The 24,953-nt window shown below is 31.3% G+C and overlaps 2 protein-coding genes across 2 annotated transcripts in view; one reads left to right on the plus strand and one right to left on the minus strand.

Annotated features, from left to right (window-relative positions):
• Positions 1–9,198, minus strand: part of LOC132738630 (protocadherin Fat 4-like) — a gene marked incomplete at its 3' end in the record, with an annotated part of 44,708 nt that extends 35,510 nt beyond the window's left edge. The window contains 4 exon segments of the mRNA XM_060726189.1: positions 143–262; positions 944–1,112; positions 1,849–1,886; positions 8,928–9,198. Of these exon segments, the coding sequence (XP_060582172.1) occupies positions 143–262; positions 944–1,112; positions 1,849–1,885 (326 nt within the window).
• A 2,320-nt stretch (positions 9,199–11,518) lies between these two features.
• Positions 11,519–24,953, plus strand: part of LOC132738632 (uncharacterized) — a 45,752-nt gene continuing 32,317 nt past the window's right edge. Inside the window, exon 1 of the mRNA XM_060726191.1 lies at positions 11,519–11,607. Coding sequence (XP_060582174.1) covers positions 11,519–11,607 — 89 coding nt within the window. The remainder of the gene's footprint in view (positions 11,608–24,953) is intronic.

Consider the following 24,953-nt stretch of genomic DNA (forward strand, 5'->3'; position numbering starts at 1 on the left):
ACTCACTCACTCACGCACCAACTCACTCACTCACTTACCCACTCACCAAATCACTCACTCACTCAGTCACTCATGCGTTATTTGAAATCGAAGAACTCTGAAAACAATTGCATGATATTTGCATATAAGAACAAATTATTACCCAAGAATCAGTTGATACAGAGAGGCTTTGATATTGGTCTTTTCACACCTGATGATTTTGTCGCTTTTAAAATCATCTTCCACAGTGAACGCATTATCGTCCGGTGATTCAGACACTTTTCTAAAATAAAAAGCAAAATCATAAGAAACAACAAAATAATGAAATGGATAAGTTTAGTTATTTACATTATTTTAAGCTCGATTGCGAAACAAGTTCTTGCAAGTTATATTGATCACTTTCGAGTTGACTTCCTGGAACAAATCAGTATCTGTTCATTTAAAACGTGTGTCCGTGCAAAATTCGAAAAAATCTAATATTTTCAGTTCTAACGAGAACAAATATTTCTGAGCAGGTGCATGTAATGCGATTGTTTCTGCCAAAATGTTATGTTTTTATGGTGGCTGATTTATGCCATGACATATTTTCGCTTCTTCGAAACATTTTTGTAACAGCTTAGATCATTGGAAGCCTTAAACAATCCTATACGGAACTACATTGATTAAAAAATACAACTTAAATGAATAACAAGACAAAAACATAAACTATACGATTAAATCGGTCGATTTTTGAGTTTTTGTAAGAACTATAATCACGGGGTGAAAAATAAGGAATAGGCGACAACAATTCTTTATTCCGTGTAGGCTACAGCAAGTTCTGTATGTAAATATAAGGAAAATTATACGTATTACCTGGAAAATCCATGTAAAGGCCGCGATATTGTCAGAACGCGTCACCGTGAAAGACACATGATTCCTTACCGTGATAATGATACTCTTACAAACTTTAAAAATTTATATTTACCTATAATAAACAGTATCCCCGCTTGATCTAGCTCTTAAAGGATCGTTACCAGCAACATTTTCATCTGCTGTACATGCTTCAGCTAGACTAATGTCTAGAGTATAAGAACTACCATCTGTAGGTGATTGCCATGTTGGTTTTTGACAATTAACAATATGTGCTATCAGTGCTGAAATAAGGGTATCATTAACTCCTTTATACCATTTTTAACAGATTCTACATAAGAACTTTAAATATGTCAATACAAATTGCCATAGTGAACAAATGCATAAGCAGTCAAATTTAAAATGCTTTTTAAAAGAACACATGCATTTAAATTGTTAAAACGTGTCGCTCTTATGGGCAATGCAATTTGATTGACATTTATATCATAAGACTGATGGAACTGATATCATCACATATTCCTGAATTGTTTTTTTTATCTTATTTAAATAACACATAACCTTTCAGTTTAATTTTGTTTTGAATCTCTAAAGTAACAGAAGATCAATAAAATTGTATTTACGATAAAAAAATGAAAAATACCTAGTGGTGACGTATCAATTTTTTTTATTAGATTAAATATTGCGTCGAATGTAAAATAATATTTGAAAACGGAAGCACAATGTTTACATGCGAGATACCAGATCTATGATACTGTACAGTACTTATTGTAAAAAAAAGAAATAAAAAAAAAAAAAAAAAAAAAAAAAAAAAAAAAAAAAAAACAACAACTTAACTAACTGCAATCAAGACATCAAAAATAAAACTCTTTCCAGAAAAGAAATATTATTATTTTGCTTGCCTTCATGGGCCTTTAAATGTAACACAGATAAATTGAAGAACCGTACTACAAAACTACATAGAGGAAATGAGTTCATCCTATAAAAAGTATATACAAATGTTTTATAAGGTCTTATACTTACATGGAAGTAAAATATAGCCAAGAATCGAATAAAGCATCCTGAAACATAACACAGAATGTATTAAACAGTCTGAATTTTAATATTAATCAAAGCGCTGAACGTACTTGTAAAGAGATTTTAATAAATTCATGATAGGGGTACATCGGTTTTAAGGGGGGCTAATTTATCACAAACAATTTTACATCGAGGCAAATGTCCTTTTATAAATTGCATACAATAAATTGACATAACACGAATAAGACTTTCCACTTAATTACAACCCAGTTACAGATTGTGTTTATTTAAAATTGAATGGATTACAACACTGTAAGAGAAAGTATGAATTACAACCCAGGAACAGTTAGTGAATTACAACCCAGTAACAGTAACATATAGCGACAATTTTACAATAAATTACAAACCCATTAAGAGATAGTGTTGATTTGACAATGACTTACAACTTAGTAACAGATAGGTTTGATAAAATAAGAAATTACAACTCTGTAACAGATAGTGATAATCTAAAAATTTATTACAGCTCGGTAACAGATAGTATCAATCTTAAAATGAATTACAACACAGCCACAAATAGGGTTCATTTAAGATGTAAAATTATGAACTAAGAAGCACGCTACCTCTTAACCTGACACTTTAGGAGAGAGTTTCTAAATAAGATTGAAACTTTCTGCGCACTCATTTTATATTGCGTAAGATGATATTATGTAAACTGAAATTTTAAGCTTTTATAATATAGACTGACAAAATATCAAATATGGAAGCTGACTATCTTTATAATACAAGTGTAAATGAAGTTTATGACCGCAAATACAAAAATGTAGTTTCGCTGCATCTATAACATGTATAAATAAAAGTTTATTCAAGCGTGATAACACACGTCAAACAAGATAACAATTTATAAAGAATTTGCCATATTTTGACTCCGTTTTAATGTTTAATGATATACAGGTGTATAAGTAAATATAGAAGCTAAATAAAAAAGAAAAAAAAAAGAAATGGCAAACAGTATTCCGGTTTCATGCCGTAAATCAGTCTTGGCGTGAAAGTGAATGTTTATTTACATTATCTTATTTTTCATACATTTATTTTGGTCCTGACGCAATAGGCGTGGCTTGGAAGCGGAAAGATCTCCGTGACAGCTCCAGTTATTTTTGTTATATTTATTAAGATCGCATTCAGAAAATAAACGTCCGCGCCTAAGGCAGAGTGGAGACGCAGAGATATCTCAGGGGAAACTGTGAGTCTCTATGTGTTCAGAGAAAATGTTTACATATTTTTATCTCTAAATAAGTCTATGTAAACTAAGACAAATTCAGGGCGGATCCTTTATTACTCCTGGAGTGTGACTTATATGACATTGGAAGATGACTATTAGGCACCGCTTACGGACAAATATCTAAACTCTGTGTACTGTAGTTTTACAAAGAAGACAGTTTAACAATTTTCCTATACTTAGTCTATTTAAATTAAGGAGCTCAAAGGTGGGTACTAATTTTGAACCCAGGGTATGACTCATATAAAATTAGTAGATGTCCACTAGGCAATGCTACATGCCAAATATTTAAGTTCTGACCATCGTTGTTTCACAAAAGAAGACAACAATGGATTTTGTTTCTATACAAGTCTACATAAACTAAATGATCCCTAGGGCGGGTCAAATTGTGAAAAGGGACATAATTTGTACAATATTAGTAGAGGACTTCAATGTGATGCTACCTGCACAATGTCGTAGCTTTGGTCAATGTAGTTTTAGAGAAGAGATATTTAAAAGTATATTTTAATTTGACCTGCTTATGAACTGGAATCATTTGTATAACTTTTCAGAGGGCTACCTAAGCGTCATTCCTGTGAGGACTGGTCGAATTCCACCATATAGTTTAGGAGATGTTGTGTGAAGTATTTATGGACAATGACTAACGACGAACGACGGAGGGCGGACAACTTGCCAACCTAAAAGCGCCCGTCTGGGCATTTTGTTCAGGTAAACTATCAATAATAATAATAATAATAATAGTATTAATAATGATGATAATTTAACTAGTAACAGTAATAATAAAAACACCTTTATATTGCATTGTATTGATAGTAGGCATTCATTTGATAGTAATTTAATACACATTATGTTATAAGTTATAACTAATATATTTTCATTCATTTATATGACGGTGAATTCACTGCTTTTATTATGTTGATTAAAATTCTGTTGATAAAATCTCAGCGAAGTTATTTCATACTGTGTAAAACTTTATTTAGGGACCTTGCGATTATAATTTATGGTAATGAAGTGTTTGTTCAGGGCGTTACACGGATGTCAAAACTAATTAGCTTCTGGTTTGTGGGTAAAATGAATAACTTTTTGTACGTCACCTAACATAGTTGTATGAATAAGAGATAATAATAATTACAATTATAAATAATAATTATAAAAATATATAAGAGTTTTTTTTAAGCTTTACAATCAAAACGTCAGTTTTTTTATTATGTTAATGTAACGGTGGTGTTAGTATTTTTCATTCCGGATCACGGCAGTAAGCCGTATTGAATTTACCATAGCACAGTTCAGCTACCGCATCGTTCCTGGGTTTACCAGTAATCCTTCCTTCACTTTTGCAAGGAACTGATAACTTCTGTACATACCAAAGCAGAAGTACAGTGCGAATTACCGTAGAAAATATTTCATGCTCAATCACAACAAAAGTGAACTGCACCGCCCGGGATTCGAACCCGGGCCGCCCGATCCAGGCTGTAATCGCAGGTCACATGACATATTTAGTTTTATTAGTTTGCATGACATTGTATGCACAGTGATTTCGTTAAATTAACCCTTTGTGGAATTTAATCCACGCTTGTCGCGGATGAGATTTTAAAGGCACATCATGTCTCAGTAACGAAATAATTTTCCGGTACCCCATATGCGAGGAGTAGCATACAAAAATATTGTTTACTGATACTAAGATTAGGTTACTTATCACCTGAAGGAAATGGCACTGAATGTCGAATTATTTAACATAAAGGTAGTAAAATGTAAACAAAGTGGTATTTTGAGTTCCATCATAAATTCCTTCAATAATACAATTGGCAAAAAGCAAGAGATGCAAAAGATGTTCAGGTAAGTGGCAAATGATTTATTATTTTTTTAATATTTAATAGGACACCAAAAAAAAAAAATAGAAAGAAATAAACGCATTTCATAGATAAGATAGGTCATTTACCAAAGTACGGTGGATGAGTGTTTTTACATCTATAATGAGCCACTCCATTATACGTTTAATGAACGATTTTCGCCGATTTTTGTCAACATACATCTTAAATAAACAACATAATGTCTTTCAGAGCAAGTCTTCCGTGCCTTTTTAGGTACACGTTGAGGCACACGCACGTGCACAATTTTCAAACTTTCATGTTTTTTTTTTATGAAAGGTAATTGCTTCCACGCAACAATCATTTAAAATCAAATCTAAACCGATAGCTCTTACGTATGCATAAGTATCTTTTTTTTTAACAATTAAGTTATTAGATATTCATACACCCGGACTTTCGACATTTTCAATTTGAAATTGCGCAATGTCATTTCTCGGTTGTTAAAAAATAGTTATTTACATACCATTCGCGTAATTGTTTTGAAATTTGTAAATATGCTTAAAATTTAATGAAAATATGTTTTGTCTTTGCAAACTTTAAGCATGATCCAGATATTTTAAAAATAAATAAATAAATAAGTAAATAAATAAATAGAAAATATATACTTCTCTATTCAATATTTTTATATAAGAATGGCAAATATATTTTAGATTTGCGTTTTGAAAATACGTAAATCGGCAGAAAACAAATTTTCGTGTATGAAGTATATCTTGACAAATAATGAGAAGTATAGGTATATAATTAATAATTATAGTAAAAATGATAATAATAGTTAAAATATCGATTATTATATGCTATTCACTATGTACACACGTATGTCAAACTGGCAATATTAACAAATAAGCGTAATAAAAGTGAAGATAAATCAATGTTTAAAGTATCCATTAAACAGAAAATCAAGCAATTATGGTAAATCATATATTTTTATAAACACATGTCACTATTGTAAGGAATTTACTTTAATACTTACTTTACTTTTACTACACTTTACTTTACTTTACTACCTTCATGACCTTACCTTACCTTGACCTTAGCTTTGCTTAGCTTACTTGAGTTTAGATAAGCTTAGCTAACCTGACATTATCTTAGCTTATATTAGCTTAGCTTACCCCATACCATATCATATCATATTATATCATATCATACCATACCATACCATACCAAACCAAACCATACCATACCATACCATACCATACCATACCATACCATACCATACCATACCATACCATACCATACCATAACATACCATACCAAACCATACCATACCATACCTTTCACATTGCCTTAACATTTAACAAACCATACCATACCATATCTGACCTGACCTGACCTGACCTGACATTACCTGACCTTACCTTACTTTACCTAACTTTACTTTACTTTTACTTCATTTATTCTACATGATAATTCAATGACAAGAAATAAAGACTTTGATAAAATGTCGTTATAAGAAAAAATATTATGTAATTTAAGAATTTTATTATATTATCTCTTGATAAGTATTTATTATGCGAATTTAAGAAATTGGATTTGCCTTTAACAATTATTTCATTTTAAAGATTTTTTAGAGTGTTTCAACGCATATCAAGGAATATGATATTCATTTTCATGACTTTTTTTTAAAATAAAATAACTATGTTATATTTAATTTTTTCGCGTTTATTTACAGCATTGTTACGAATTGTATAGGCCTTTATGATGTCAGGTTGTTATTATATTACATAAATCACTCTATATCTAGAAAACGTTATGAAGCTTATATTACATGCCATTAAACGCAATGTGATAATATGAGCTTATTATACATTGTTGAGTACAATACTGAATTGTATTGGACAAGTAAACAACCGTAAACATTATATTGGACGAAGTGCTAGCCGAGTCTGATATAGGTTTTGAAGCTGTGAACGAGTCCAATACAATTAGTATTGTTCTCTATAATTTTAAGTGACCTCTTTTTTCACACCGCAATTTTTGACAGAACTTTGTTATTTCAATACCAATAAAGATTTAAAGGCCTATTATGCCTCAGAAATGCTATCATTTTATTTCTCAGAAACTTTTTATTTTTGGTTAGTATCTTGTTACAGTCTCCATTGGTTTCTCGTCCAGCGTCGGCCACTGCTTTGTTCTAATCCAGAGTCACTCTAAGTAGATGAATTAGTTGTCTTTAACATAGACTGCTTTTTTAGTCTTAAACCCCCTTTTGTTGAATAGAAAATTAACAACTTGATACAAGAGTGACCACTCAAAACCTTTGTCTGAGTGGAATAATCCCCCGGCAACTAAATGGGTAAATCATACAGCGGAGTAAGTCATTCAATATGCATTGCACAAGGGGAAGAAAATGAAACATGTTGTGAAATAAGTTTGAATGTAAAAGGCTTTTGAATTCTAAACGAAACACAGCGAACTTTATGTTTTATCGCTCTGGTAGATATCAGAATGAACTCAAAGAATAAACGAAAAGAAAAGTTGCCTAAATAGTGAGATTTATGTAAACAATTGGGTTAATGTTATATAAAGTTCAGTTAAAAAAACAACAGATCATGGGTAATAGAATGGGCAATAGTAATGGGTAATAGTAAAAATATCCCACCACCGAAAAATTATAGAGTAATCTTTCGAGCCACCGTTTTTATTAGTTTACAGGATTAGAGTTTTCGTTCTTCTATTAAAAACACGAACCCAGTAAGTAAACATTTTAATTGTTTAATTTGATTTGACGTAAAACGTAACGAATAAATTATAAGTAATAGAAAAGATTAGTCATTTTCCAGCATATACATGTAATGTCAGCATTTGTCAGTATTGTCTGCAGAGGACAATCTTTACACTTTCAATAACATATTACAACAAAAATACAACAACAACAACAAAAACAACAAGTTTGTTTGTTTGTTTCATTATACGCCTTTTTCCAACAGTATTTCAGTCATATAGGCGGGTAATTTCCTAACCATCGTTCCTGGAGAGTTACACCAGTACTAGACTACCTTCCTCCGCGCTAAACTACCAAAGCATCTCCCGGGTATCGAACCCACGCCAGAGAGGTAACTGGATTAGAAGTCATCAACTCTAACCCCTCGACCACGGAGGGGTTAAACAACAACATATGAGTATAAAAGCAAATGACATTGTCCACAACGTATGGAGCTAAACGAACTTCTGAACTGACTGAACATTTATCGAGGGTTCTCGAATCCCGAACGATTCCCGTCCCGGACAACTTCCGGTTTATTTGTTTTGGCAGTTTTGGTTTATCATTTCATCGGATGATGCACCTTTTGTATTCCCGGAAAGAGTTTTTAAAAATAAATCATTTATTTAAGCTTCACGCACAATCCGTTAATTTCATTTATTGTATTTTATTTTGTAAAAGTTATAAATAAAATATAATTTGAACTAAACAAACGGGGGTGGGGGATTAATTGTCCGATGTGTAAAATAAACTGGGGGAGAACTGTAACCCTTACTTTAAAATAAGAATAGGGAAGTTTACTTGGAGCGAGGGATTTTCCGGGACATCAAACATCCAGTCAAAATAGAGTAAAAGTATCCGGGACTTATATTTGTCGGCTAAAGTAAATCTATATAAATTCTTTTAGTTTTTTATTGTTAACATTCTAAATAAAATTTACATTCATGTATATATATTGCGTCATACCTTTTGTTGCCTTTATTTTTAACTTATTTTAAATTTGATATGTTATGCGTGATTCAGGAAGTACCCGCTATTTATATCAAATCGTAAAGTTTCAATAGAGAGATCAATATTCCACAATACATGTAAATACAACATAATAACAACCGTCTTTAGTTTTTTGTCAAATAAATTGAATCTTGTGTTTCAAACCTTCACTGAGACAACCGTATAACTTTGAACAAAACTATTTCAAACCGATTTGCTATTCAATTATGACTAAATTTTCGATACATACCTTCTTACATGTGAATTCCTTTAATTATCAAATGAGATATGTTATTTCCACTCCGAACCGTTGATTTACACTACCTTGTACACTCAAATGGTTAAACACTTACGAAATAGGTAAAATTGCGACACATGCGCTGCACTTTTGGTAATTTTACACCGACTTTATTTTAACTTCGTTTTACCATCCTTACCCAAATCGGGTGTAATTTGAAACTCGCCACGGTTCGTAATAACGAATAAAAGATATAAATGTAGTTTCAAATGAGGTGGTATTTTACGTTAGACTTGACAGAGTTTCATTTATGTCCTGGTATGTTTACCTCTCTTTATCTAAAAAATAGATTGAAAAAAATATGGTTAAGCCTGTTATAGATAAATATATCAATTAACATATTACGTACCTGTTATTTTTCATTGGCTAACGTATTAGTTTATAGTAAATACAGTATAAATATCCTTGTTTGTTTTGCATGCAGCAATCACTCAGATCAAGTGAAAATATGTATTATATGTTTGACTTAACTTTTATTTGCAGTGCAAACTGGGTGTGTCGACATGGGTATGGCGATACTTTCTTTATTACAAATAGCCAGTGTGTCTGTTCTTCACTTTAAACCATCATGATGTATCAATAGGTTTTCTACAGAAATGATTATACCATTGTAACCAATTTGGGCGTTGAAATGCATTTACTTTAAAAAATTCTTTCTGAAGTAATATTAGTTATTTCAAAGTCACATGTCCTTTATACCCTCGATATAACTTCTTTTCACTGTAATAAGGATTTATCAATAAATAAACGGTGTTTTAATTTTGTATATATTACTGTTGGTAAACAGGGATGTTTAAAAACATAACGTTGTTATTATATTTTAAATCATTAACTCAAACACTATTTAATTATCATGAACATTTCACCCATATATAGACATTTTTTCAGCTAAAAGATAAAAAGCCCTGACATTTTTCAGATAAATTTTCAAATCCTTTGCGCGGGTGTGGCGCTAAGTGTTGTTTGATCTCCGCATTAATTGTATAATGTGGCAACAAGTAATCAAAGATGTTTTCATTACCAAAAAGGTGTCAAGACTAGCCACCGTTTCTTCGGTTTTCAGTAAAATTTTACTTCATATTCTGAAATACTTTTGGTCATTTTTTTTCTTTTTATTTCAAATTTATTTCAAATTCAAAATGGCAGTAACGCGATGAATGCTAGTTTTGTAATGATTTAAAACATGAATAATAAGATGAGCCGCATCATGACAAAACCAACATAATGGGTTTGTTAACATCTTGCGACCAGCACGGATCCAGTTCAGCCTGCGCATCCGCGCAGTCTGATCAGGATCCATGCTGTTCGCAATCAGTTTCTCTAATTGCATTAGGGTTTGTAAGCGAACAGCATGGATCCTGAGCAGACTACGCGGATGCGCAGGCTGGTCTTGATCCAAGCAGGTTGCAAACCCATTATGTTGGTTTTGTCATGACGCGGCTCAAATGTTATTGAGGTAACGTTATTTTGATTGCTTATCACGTCACCGTTTACATCCTTTTTACGTCATAAAAAATGATGCACCCTCTGTTTTTGCATATTTATTTTCACCCATAACGCGTTTCATCTTACTTCAAGCATTACCAGCAATTTGTTAAAAAAATATGATATGCATTTTATATCTTTTTCATTTTGCCAGGCAAAGTGATTTAAACTTTTTGCTTTTAAAATTCTGGAACGTTTAAATGAACATTTTATATACCTTTTTATGATAATTAGATATTTTTATCGTCAATTTACTTTTTGAAATTGGTATCGTTTATCTTTGTATATCTAAAGGTTTCTCATTTATAATTTCATAAAATAAGTAGAGAACACTTGTCTTTTTGCAACTATGCCAGATTTCGTGAAAAACATGTTGTATAACTGTAATTTCATTTATACTCATGTATAGTCTTTTATGTGAGAAACATGGTATTTTACTAGCAAGTAACCATTTTATAGTAGGAAATCATTATAATAATTAAAGATAAATGTAAGAATAAAGATATGATACACACGAACTGCACTAAAGTTGATTTCGTGATTGGTAACATCATTTAAAACTGTGTTGTTGTTGTATATTTCTGCGGCTAACAGAGCGTTAATGATTGAATTTTAAATATTGCAATAAATATGAATGAGACAGAAAACCAATATCCATTTTAAAAAACCTATACGCTTCTTTAACAAATGATATGGTAAGTTGTAGCTATACTTATGTTTAGACAAGCATGTCGTATGTAGGCATGCTCAATTTCATAGTTTATGAGGATGAAGCAATTCCTGAAAATACAGCACATGGTCATTATAGTCATTCAGCGGGCCTATACAGAAATATAATAGACTATACAACAGAACAAATAAGTAACCCTCACCATAGTGTCAATTAGGCCTTCTGGAAAGTAACAACGGTTTCTTGTTTGAGTGTCACTTCTATAATGACATCAGACTTCGGCTCTTTGATGTTATTTCTAACCTCTGTGCTATAACACTTCATGCCTTCGTCGTCAATGAGAAAAATGAGTGACACTAATACCCAAAACAGCGCCTGTAGATGACGAATGTTTATTGACGTCCTTGGTGAGAATCAGACCATGTGGAAAGGTGAAGGTGGAAAACTGTTTTATGACGATATGAGATCTTCAGTTAAGTATAAATGTTGGAACATTCTATTAATACAAAAGATATTGTAAATAACTTAAATCATTTTTATGAATTTTATTAATAAGGTCCATTTAATGATAATAAAACGGGGCGTCCGTGGCCGAGTGGTTAAGGTCTTTGACTTCAAAACCCTCACCGCTGTAGGTTTGAATCACGACAGGGACTTTGGATTCATTCATGTGAGGAAGATAATCAGCTTGCTTACAAAACGTCGGTGGTTCTACTCATGGTCTAAATTGCACTTTCTTTCTGGATGTACTACTTTGAATTACCCCATTATTCATGCCCTTGTAAATTGCCTGAATTTAATGTTTAGTAGGTTGGTAGAAAACTGTCTCAATATAGTACACCGGTGTCATAATGCAACAAACCCAATGTAGCGTTTCAAAAAATATATATTTATGTCATTAGATTCAAGCCCAGTGTAGCAGTTTAAACAAATATACCCAAGACATCATAGATACTTAACAATGAAGCAAGTTAAACAAAAAAACACTTTCTATCATACAAATACTCTTTTTAGCAAGCTGAACAAAGTATTTATATATATTACAATAAAGCATACAATTCCTAATGAAGTGTTACACAATGTTTACCTATGTCATCATTAACCATTCATTATGTATTTGCTTAAACAAATCCTATATTTGTCATTATAAAACATTCACAATGTAGCTAGTTAAACAATAGTATACCTATGTCAGAGGTCCTATGCCATCATAAAGCATTCATAATGAAGTTAGTTAAACAAAGCTTTACCTAGGTCATCACAACCTAAACAATGTAGCTAGTTAAACAAAGGTATACCTAGGTAATGTTTCAGCCTACACAATGCAGCCAGTTAAACAAAAGTATAATTAAGTCACCTTACAACATTCACAATGTACCTTCTTAAACAAAATTATAAGTAGGTAATTTTACAGCATATAAACTGTAGCTAGTTAAACAACGGTATATTAAGGTCACCTTAAAGCATTCACAATGTAGCTAGTTAAACAAAGTTATGCGTAGGTTATTTTACAGCGAACATACTGTAACTAGTTAAAAAACGGTATATTTAGATCACCTTAAAGCATTCACAAAGAAGCTAGTTGAACAAAGTTATGCGTAGGTAATTTTACAGCATCCATACTGTGGCTAGTTAAACAACGGTGTATTTAGATCACCTTAAATCATTCACAATAAAGATCGTTAAACAAAATTATACGTAGGTAATTTTACAGCATATAAATTGTAGCTAGTTAAACAACGGTATATTTATATCACCTTTAAGCATTCACAATGTAGCTAGTTAAACAAAGTTATACGTAGGTAATTTTACAGTGTACGTACTGTAGCTAGTTAAACAACGGTATATTTAGATCACCTTAAAGCATTCACAATGAAGATCGTTAAACAAAATTATACGTAGGTAATTTTAAAGCGTACAAATTGTAGCTAGATAAACAACGGTATATTTAGATCACCTTAAAGCATTCACAATGAAGATCGTTAAACAAAAATATACGTAGTAATTTTACAACGTACGTACTGTAGCTAGTTAAACAACGGTATATTTAGACCACCTTAAAGCATTCACAAAGAAGATCGTTAAACAAAAATATACGTAGGTAATTTTACAGCGTACGTACTGTAGCTAGTTAAACAACGGTATATATAGATCACCTTTAAGCATTCACAATAAAGATCGTTAAACAAAATTATACGTTGGTTATATTACAGCGTACAAATTGTAGCTAGTTAAAAACGGTATATTTAGATCACCTTAAAGCATTCACAATGTAGCTAGTTAAACAATGATATACATAGGTAAATTTACAGCGAACATACTATAGCTAGTTAAACAACGGTATATTTAGGTCACTTAAAAACATTCACAATGTAGCTAGTTAAACAAAATTATTAGTAGGTAATTTTACAGCATACATACTGTAGCTAGTTAAACAACGGTATATTAAGGTCACTTTAAAGCATTCACAATGCAGCACAAAGTTATACGTAGGTAATTTTACAGATAGTTAAACAACGGTATAATAAGGTAATTTTAAAGCATTCACAATGTAGCTAGTTAAACAAAGTTATTCTTAGGTAATTTACAGCGTACATATTGTAGCTAGTTAAACAACGGTATATTCAGGTAATTTTAAAGCATTTACAAGGGATGGGAGATGAACAAAGGTTTATTTTACAGCATACATAATTCAGTTAGCTAAAACAAATGTTTCCCTAGGTTATCTTAAATTATTCGCAATGTAGCGAGTCAAAGAAACGTATACAAAGCATACACAATGTAGCGAATTAAAGAAATCTATACCAGACAATACAGCGAGTTGAAAAATCGTACACCTTATTAATTCTTCCTTTTCATATAAAGAAAGAATTATGTTTATTGAAACTTACTCATATGTGACATTTAGTAGTCAAAGCCTATGAACAAACAACTTGTTTATTTTTCATTTTACATTTTCCGATATTTCACGCACTTCTTCCGTTTTCAATCGGATCACCTCAACAATCAATGTTAAGCCAAAAGTTGCGATTATTCCGTTATCGGAATACACCGCAGATTATCGTTAAATTACATTAAAATGGCGGCACAAAATAAAAATGACATTGAAAATTTCCCTGTAAAATATAGAAATATTCCATCCTTTAACTTCCCCATGTAAGTCAAAAGCATTTAGAATGAATGCATGCAGACATTTAAATATAAGGAAGAATTACGTTCAGGGTAGAATAGAAGCAGACGACATAAAACGGTATATTTGTGATAATTGAACCTTAGGATCAAAATGGCAAACATATTTTCCCCATGATACATTTTATCTCAACTATAATTCTTCCTTCTCATGAGAAGGAAAAACTTTGTTTGACGAAACTCATTGCTCAAGACGTGACGATATTAAACATCACCCAAGCGGACTAAATCATATGTTTTATTGCACCATAAAAGCAACGAACAGAATTTTCTGGTTCCTGTAGTCATTTACAATTTATGGCGATCGCATCTTCTCGGCCCTTTCCGTCAAGCATGGATAACAGTCTAGAACATACTACTAGTGAGAAAACAAAGAAAGGATACCGTATTTCGGTCCAACCTTCGCAAGAAACTAAACACATAAACAAATAATAATTTAATACTAGGAAAAAATGATCAAATTTTACCAATATATCAATTGAAACTCTGCCAAAATTAAGTTTATTTATAGATAATAAAGTAAACAATATATTTCAATGAACTTAGGCATTATTATGATTGTAGAAACCGAAAGTACAAAATGTCTACCTGTTGATTCGGATTTGGTTATAATTTTACATCGATGTGCATATGATTGTCAGACATATTTTTTTATCATAGTCAACTGTGGATGTCTATTATAATTACTATACGTTATACATTCCTCCAGTTTTGCTTATATATTCAACCACGGGCCCATGTTATAAAATCCGAGATATTCCAATTGTTTCTACGGAAAGTAGTGTTAAGGGAATAAACTCCAGACTACATACAAGTAAAATGGTTTCCTGCGGGAAACATTTTTAATGATATTAAGAGATTTCATTGAACTATTTTCAACACTGTTTGTGTATGTGGGGATAAATAAACGTTTGTATCAGGACTATAGTTGACAATAAGAAGGTCTTTGGAAACTGGTTACCGTTGAAGGCCGGAGAAGGTCGTACGTAAAACTTTTTTTTTAAGAAAATGATTAAATAGGCCTACCATTATATGAATAATTCCGAGCAAACAAATAATAAAGTAAACACACAAGTTTACGCAGAAAATATCTCTATTTATTATGGCAGATGCCATTACGAATATTTTAATTTTGTAGATTTTCAGTATAAACAAGTTATTGATTGTAAAATTTGAGATAGATTTTAAAGAAACATTGATAATTTTAAAACACATCATTCAAGTTTTTCCACCTGAAACGGTAAAATAATTATAGAAAATTAGAAATATCACGTAATTGTTTTTTTGTTCTTAATTAGGTGTAATTCGGAGGTAAATCCGTAACGTACCGGCACACGGTATTTAGGTAGGTTTTCAAGAGGTCAATTAACCAATCATGTACGGTTTACATATCAAATGCTCCTCCATGTACCGAAAACAGGTCACGTGCTCCTCCATGCCTCAAAAGTTAAACGCGTACCAATACCCTACGGTCTCCGGACCGCAGGAGATAATCCTTTTCAATGTTGAATTTTCCGGTCAGTTATAGCCCGTTTTAAAGTTGGAAACAACGCAATTTGTCATATAATTGAACGAAGAAAACGAACTATAGTGAGCTATCAAGTGTTTTCATTTTTAAAAAATGTTTTGAGTGCAATTTCACAATGACGATTCGACATCAGCAACATGTATGCCTACAATTCTATTTCTGAGAACTTAACAAAGCTGTTATCAATAAATATTTTTGAAGATAGATTTGCTTCTGGCTTTTATACTTGAACTTCTGTTTATAAACACTTTTGATAAATGAGTGGTGCCCTCGAAGGAAATATGGCAGGCCTAATTTGTTATAATGCATATCCGATGAGGCAAGTTAAACTACGTCAACATAGGTCATCATACTGCAAACACAAACGACGCGAGTTAAACAAAGTATTCCCATGCCAAATGAGGTGGTGCTAATCAAGGTATTTAATGTCCGTATGAATAATTTAACAATGTAAGTTTCATGTTCGACATGTCTTAAAACTGAATAATTCATTTTGTTTTACATATGTTTTTCTATTGAATGGGTTGAATACATCAAAATGGTTCATTTACCAAAGAGTGTTTAGAAAACCATTGAAAAGAACACTTTTCTTCATTCAGTGAATATAGAATATTGATCTTTGAATAAGTTTACCGTAGGTATATTATGAAACGAGTGCACGAATGATTTTTTTTCATTTATTTGGGATTTAAATCCGACATGATACGTGTGTGCAGGTTAATATGATACAAGAACAATAATATAAAAGATAAGGATATAAAAGGATAGACTTTCAGGTAATTTATAACATCTTTGTTATTAGAATCTATTTATATTTTGATTGTACAATACTTGATATATTGTTCCGATTATTTTACGAGAATGAAAAAAAAAAAAGACAAAAAAGAAAAGAAAAACATCATTTCTCTAATTTCTTTAGTACGTTCTGTAGATATTTAAAGCTTGCATAAACAATAAAATGATTCTAAAATTCACCTTGAGAATGAGATTGACAATGGTGATAGACCGTTTACAAAATAATTTTAGAGGCGTTTCAATATTTTGCGTTTAACCATTTATTTCAAAACTGATATCTTATATTATTTTTTTTTGACATGGTGTATTTTTTGTTGTCAAACATTAAGAAAATTCGAAAGAAAGACAAACATTTTTTGTGGATATTCATCCAAGTGTAAGATTTTCATTGTTAGATTTTTTTTCATTCTTTACAATTTACATAAAGAAGAGAAAAAAAACAAACAAACAAAAAAACAACAAAAATATATTGATCCGACAGTGTATTTTGAATCAAATTTTTTTTTATTTATATTTACATTTCAAGTTTATTTTTGTGAAGAAATTGCTTGTAAAATGCGTCGTAAATAATTTGCCCCTCTTAGACTCGTCCGATAATGTGTTACATAAAAGTTGTCTTCATTGAACGCAGTCACCGTTAAACCCTTATCCCCACCGAAATTTCCAGGACAGTATGAACATTCGTGCAGTTTGAACAGACTCCATACTGGTAACGGATGGTCGTCGTCATCTTATATATCCCAACGCTGATAATGTGCAATTCCAAAAATACAAGCTTTAAAAAAGAATAAAGCTACCTATACAATTAGAATAATGCGACCACAGAATCCCGTTTTGTGCGAAGCGAATATCGCCATTTTACCAATTTAACGACGAGACGTTGTACTGAAGAACTTGGTCATGCAATGAACACTTAGATTTTGGGCCGCGGTCTACCAGAACTACATGTTTGTTTGTTTGTTTCATTTTACGCCTTTTCCCAACAGTATTTCAGTCATATAGGCGGGTAGTTTCCTAACCATCGTTCCTGCATCCAGTTCACATGCGTTATGTGGTCTTAAGTATTTATCACCTACTCCGGAATTAATGTGGACGTTCGAGAACTTTGAAACATATTTTAGCCGCGACACGACAAAACCAACATAATGGGTTTGCGACCAGCACGGATCCAGATACGTCTGCGCATCCGCGCAGTCTGATCAGGATCCTTGTTGTTCGCTTAAAATCCCTTTAACAAGAAGAGAAACTGATACGAACAGCAAGGATCCTGACCAGACTGTGCGGATGCGCCGTTGCTGCCATTGCTGCAAATATTTGACGATTTGATATCCGTGCGCGGAATCCACGCTTATAAATGACTGTCATGTTTGCCTATTTCGTTATTCCGCTTTGTAACAAACTGCTATGACCACCAGGAACAAAACGAAGTAACGTGTAAAACGTTGCAAAAAATCTGACTATACATGTATATTGCGTCGTTAAAATTAAGGTTAAAGTTTAACAGTCAGCCTATAGTCTTAATTGGGGAAAACGCTTGTTTTGAAAAGCAATCAAAGGCAACACTTTAATAAAAGCTAGCATTCCAGTTAAATTAAATATTTAAAGAATAAAAAAAGAATTAACATAGCTTAGGAAGTCTTAAAGTTAGTTATTCGCGGATCAAAGATATCATTGGAAACAATCTTACAAATGATAAGGTAAAAGAGATACAAAAGAAACAAATTATGTTGGCATTATCGATGATCATTGGTGCAATCACGCAATGTTAGAGGGTGATTGGAAACGGGATTTAAATCCAGCCTATGACATGGGTTAGTGATAAGCATTAAACACGAATTGACGAGTTACATTAACTGCAATTAATTTTCAGTTGGTTTAACTTGAACATGCAAATTACGTGCAATATTCTGTATGTTTAATCATCATTTAGTTTAGCTTTTACTATAATGTTATGGGGAAAGAGGAATAGATTTCAATGAAAATATCAATTACGGGTCACTGATTAGTCAACGCTCATTGTTCCTCGCTTCTATACATTAAAGTGTTTAAGTCTTTTATTGTATTGTCCGAATGTCTTCAATAAAGACAGTTATACTCTCGAAATTGTTTCTGTCTAGAAAAGGGAAAAGGCAAAATGTGTTTATCGATCTTTTAACAATAAATTTTATTTTTTGGACAACAAAGCAGGACACTTAAAATAAAATTAAAGTTACGATATTTTTATAGTTAATATATTATTTTCAGAGCTTATATTTAAAGGAATTTAGTAAAATTCTGAACATGGGGCTGTTGACGACGTTGTGATATTTCAAAATCATTATAACTTTCTTGCGGTAAAAATATTTCTTAGCTAGACATAATAAAGAAAAACAGTACAAACTATAATATAGTGCTTCTTTCTGTATATTAAATAACTACCTTTTTTACTTACTCTGCAAAACAATCTATGATATTTATTTTATATACTTATTTTTAGACATTGTTTAATAATTATTCTCTTGACTTTAACTTTATCTACCCATACCGTTGTTTGTTCAGTCATATATTATTTCTTGTACATGTACTTATATTTATGAAATATTTATATTAACTACGTCTATAAAAATGAATATATTTTCTTTCTGTGAGCAAATTTACAATGCCTATTTCTTGTTTCGATCAAAATTAAATACCCCTTAAATATTAGGCAGATGACATTAATGTTCAAAGTATTGAAATGTCAACTGTAGAAAAATGATAAACAAACATAAATTATTGTTCAGCAGCCGTGAAAAATATCTCTTTTTAAATATATGAATAGTTTATGAATATTTTGCATGCAATTTAAAATTGTTTTGAGCTATTGTGTTTATATTTATTCAACCGTTGCGATAGCAAAAAAAAGGCTGTCATGATAATAATTGTTAAATGACGAATAACTAACTTATAGCCTGCCTAAGCTATGTCAATTTTTTTCTATTCTTTAAATATATTATATTACTCGAATGCTAGCTCTTATTGAAGTGTTGCATTTGATTGCTATTCAAAACAAGCGTTTTTCCAAATAAAGACTATAGGCTGACTGTTAAACTTACGCCTTAATTTTAACGACGCAATATACATGTATAGTCAGATGAAGGATAAGGCTTTTAAGGTGACTGCGTTCAAGGAAGACAACTTTTATGTAACACATTATCAGACGGGTCTAAGAGGGGAAACTATTTACGACGCATTTTATAAGCATTTTCTTCACAAATATTAAATTGGTATGCAAATGTAAATAAAAATCTTTTGGATTCAACATACACTATTTGATCAATATATTTGTTGTTTTTTATATTTCCTTTATGTAAATTGTATAGCATGAAAATAATCTAACAAAGAAAAGCTTACACTTTGGCGAATATCCACAAAAATGAATGTATTTCTTTCGAATTTTCTTGATGCTAATCCCCATGCAAATTAAGTGCAATATTCTTTATCTTCAATCATCTTTTAGCTTTTAGTCTTTCGTTATGTGGAAGGCAGATTACATTCCAATGAAAATATCAATTACGAGTCATTGATTAATCAAATGTCATTGTTCCTCACTTCTATACGTTTAAAACTTTTATTGCATAATCCAAAAGTTTTCAATAAAGACAATTACCCCCGAAAATGGTTTGTTTCTGTCTAAGATGAGGAAAGACAACATGTGTTTATTAATTTTCAATCAATAATTTTAAAATTATACCTCTGACCAAATACAAGAAAAGGAAAGGGTTGCAAAGCCTGATGGCAAATGAGTGATTTTATTGATATAACAGGACACTAATAATTAAAAAGGTAAAGATATTTTTTTTATTTTTATATAATTTAAAGGGCTTAAATTTAAATGGCATTGAGTAAAATACATGTGGTTGTTGACAACATAATATTTTTAATTATTATAACTTTCTTGCCGGAGATATATTTCTGAGCTAGAAGAATGAAGTAAAACAGTACAATCTATGATATTTTAGTGCTCCTATTTTTATATTCTGTAACTTTCTCCTTTACTTACTGTACAAAACTATCTTCGATATTTAGTTCTCCTATTTTTTTTAATAATAATTCTCTTACTTTAACTGTCCATACCGTTGTTTGTTCAAACATATATTTCTTGTACATGTTCTTATATTTATGAAATATTTATATCAACTACGTCTATGATAAATAATTCTGTGAGAAAATTTACAATGCTTATTTTTGTTCCGATCAAAATTAAAAAACCTTAAATATTAGACAGATGACATTAATGTTCAAAATATTGAAATGTCAACTGAAGAAAAATGATAAATAAACATAAATTGTTATTCAGCAGCCGTGAAAAATATATCTCTTTTTAAATATATGAATAGTTAATGAATATTTTGCATATAAATTAAAATTGTTTTGAGGTAATGTGTTTATATTTATTCAACCGTTGCGATTGCGAAAAAAAAGAAAATAAAGAACAAACAAACAAAAAAGGATTGTCATTATCACATTTTTTCGACACCACGGTGTTATCAACCTGCAGTATCGTCCATGCTTGACGTTATTTTACATATGGTGCGCTACAAGATTATTTCGACATTTTCGACATCTTAATATGCTGTTAGATATCACTTGGTTCATGTATAAAAACCGTAACCGTGGACAAAATATATATACATTAAAACTCAGACAAGAAAATTACAAATATATTCAGATTGGGGCAATGGGGTACTGGGAATATGGGCTTCTGACACATTTTGTCTTGAGCATGGACGTTCGTGACCTTAAACGTTTTAAATAATGTAATTTGGTGCTATGAGTGGTAGCTTGTATTAACTTTTTCCTGTGTAGCATTTCCCGTTATTTTATCAAAATCAAGTCTCCCTGAGAAAATACTAAACTGTCGTTCATTAAAATAAATTTTAGAATCAATCTTTTTGCCATGTGTTTTAGAAATTCCTTATCAAACGTCGGTTGTCGTAATACTAGCGCGTCATAATTCTTTACAACAATGTTTTTATGAGCACCCCCTCCCCTCCAATCAGAAACATCCACATTAGGAACATCAACATTACTACTACTTTCTGTTTGGCTCTTAATTAATTAGAAAAAAATACGGTCCCTTTTCCCAATCGCACCACTCTGTGGAACTAAGTTGTGACCCTGTTGTGATCCAAGTAAGCAGTCAATTTGATCCTTCATCTCATAGACAACTGTCGTGTTACTTTCCATGCTTCGAATATTTTTAATCTGAAAGAAATTTCCAGTCATTCACGTGTTTAGGGCGCATGTTACACAGATACCTCAGATAATCTGTAAGACATAAAAACAAATTCAATTTATACATGTAAATATTACATATCTCTCTTCAAGTTCCTAGTTTTACTTTTTACCAAGATTGTTACTTAAGAAATAATTTTTGTTGCGCGCATATATAAGTTATTATTCTTGCTTTATTTGAATGCACTTTTGTTTGCAGGAGTTCGTTTGACAAGAAAGAATTGAGTTTGTGTGTGCAAAACTTTTCCAAATTTCCAATAATTTTATTGTTTAAAGGTTTGGCAACTAAATATTAATATTCATTTGGTTTCATAAACACAGAACTAAAGCATTTCATTATGTGTTGTAAGTATGTGGGCGTTTAAGATCCGACTGTAAAATTTATAAATGCAGAGTCTCTCATTTCCAATGTATCACATTTTTAATGTCTAACAGCTTGGGCAAATACCAAAATCATTTTACAAAATTGCTAATTCTTTTTTCTCTTTAATTTTCTTTAATGTATGCAAAATGCTTTGTTCTTGGTTTCGACTTTCAAATTGCGTTTTCATTTTATAAATATGTTTTTTACCAATTTTTGCAAGTCGCTAAACATTAAGTATTCGCCACGAAACAAGTGTTAAATGCCTTTGCGTTAAATATCTTGCGTTAACAGTCGTATTTTATAACATATCCGATAGCATTCAACAATAGTGTCTGTACGTCGAAATTGTATCATGGCCAAACTGTCTTTGCGTCTAACCTTTTCCGTATATATTTATGTGTTATATTACTATTTGATAGATCCATTTGTTTGGGCCTTTATAATTGTAAATGAAAATGTCCTGCCTCCAAATTAATCTACATCTTTAATTAAGGTATAAAGCAAGGCTAATTCATTCTCCGTATGCGTTTTGCTTTCTAAACCATAAAGTAATGTTCACTGCATAGTATTAAACTTTTTTCATGTACACCATTGAGTTATACGATTTTCTTCTTTCTTTAAAAATAAATTAAATTTAAATTTAAAATTATGAATGCTTTAAAATTAATAAATCATTAGATGTTGGCCTGTCGGACGGACGGTCGTTCTCACTGGCTTGCCGAGATGGGATTTTTCCTTTGATCTTCTTTAATCATTAAAGCCAAACAGGCAACCTTTTTGTACCAAATGAGAAATTAAGCTCAGTACGTATTTAAGACGGAATGATTTACATACTATCAAATCTTAGACTACTGTCAATTGAGTGCGAGCGGATAGATGTTTCGTTTTTTCTTTAAAACACTTCATTGTTAAGGTAGATAAAAAGAAGTAAAAAAAGTATGAATTAAGTCATAATAAAGTATATGCATGTACCCCTGAATTATACGGGGAAGTCAAAGGCCGGGACCGCGAAGCGGGCACGGGCTTTGGCTTGTCCGGCTATAGACTACACGTGTATATTTAAAAGAAAATCAAATAAAAAACATTTAAAGAATATATAGAATTCTATACCTATCAATGCAATTTTCAGTGGCGCCGCCATTTACAATGTAACTCAATGATTATAGGCTGGGTATTCCGATAACGGAACAAATCTCAACTTCTAAACAGGTGATAAAATCAACATAATATTAATAACCGTTAAGTGTAAAGATAAACAAAAGACTTAATAGTTTAAAAGACATGCTGCCTATCTTTATATGTGTAATAAAAAGATTGTTCGGAAAGTTTGTATAATTTTGCGATATCTTTTATAAAAGTATTGCTATTTTTAAGAATTTTGTGTGTGAGTACCAACACTTACCTCAAGTAAATATATATTTAGCAAGGAAATTCGTATTGTACTTAGATGAAGAGGTTTCCATAGCAACATTGTTATGGTACCATGAGCAGTCAAACACTATGAAAAAAGTTTGTTTGCTTATTTTTGCCAGTCTAATAGAATGTTATTTGGTATGCTAGAAGCTAGAAAATTATTGATCGTGATGTTTTGTTTGTTTAATAATGTTTATTGTTTTCAGAGACAACGCATAATCACCATTATGTAAGTATGTAATGATTGCCTCTTAAACATCGCCTACATATACATATTGTCACGTGATTAATTTACGTTAAAACATTATGTGACGTAAGAGGGAAACAATCTGTAACGCCAGATGGAAACATCACTTTTCGGCTTGCTTATACTACAAAACGGCCCTCGCGCAAATACAAAGTACCCGGTTTTAATTATTAGATATCTTTCCTGCATATTGATTTGTTCGTTACAATAAATGTTACAACTCACTGTGAATATAAAATCTTCACCATTGACAAGATAATGTCAGTCGAAGGGCTACCATCACTTGTCTCGCTCTACGAGTATCTCTCTTAGTTATTTTTCGCCTACGTCAAAATTTCATTTTTTAAAATAAAAGCTGGCTTTTTCTTTTTAGCTTTGTATCTAAATTTATTTTAAAAGATTGTTAAGTAAATATATTTCAATTAATTTAATAACACGTTTCAAATGACCTTTAGTGCACGCTTTATTCGTTTAAAACTATTTTAAGAAATGATAAAAAATCGTTATTGTTTGCCTGCCACTTCTTAAATGCTAACATTGCACTTAAAATGTTGTCACTTAATGTTCAATTAAGAACAATATGCACAGTTTGATTCATTCTTAAGTTTAAAATGTATTTATGTATCGGTATGAAATAATCGTAAGAAATCTTTTACACAAAACACAATTAGGATAAGAAAAAAGTAATATATTTTTGAAGGCTGAATAAGTCTATTATGTACAGTAACTGCAGAGCATCGTGCGAACAAACTGATAATCCTTCCTGTTTATTGATGAAGTAAATGCCACATTGTGCTAAAAGGCATTCAGTGAATTGTATAGAAAACTTGACACGTTTTGTGAGTGTAGCAAACGATTTTAACAGACCTTATAACATAATTACGCGATAGCTTATATCCGTGCTTTTGTATTTACACTTTTAATTCATTTTTTTCTTAGAATTTTTAGCATGATTTTAGAGATGGTCAAGCTTTTAGATAAGTCATTCACGTTTGTAACATAAAGATTCAAATTAGGAACATGAACTCTAA

The sequence above is a fragment of the Ruditapes philippinarum genome, unplaced genomic scaffold (assembly GCF_026571515.1).
Source record: "Ruditapes philippinarum isolate M1 unplaced genomic scaffold, ASM2657151v2 ctg338_1_1_1_1, whole genome shotgun sequence".
NCBI classification, from domain to species: Eukaryota; Metazoa; Mollusca; class Bivalvia; order Venerida; family Veneridae; genus Ruditapes; species Ruditapes philippinarum.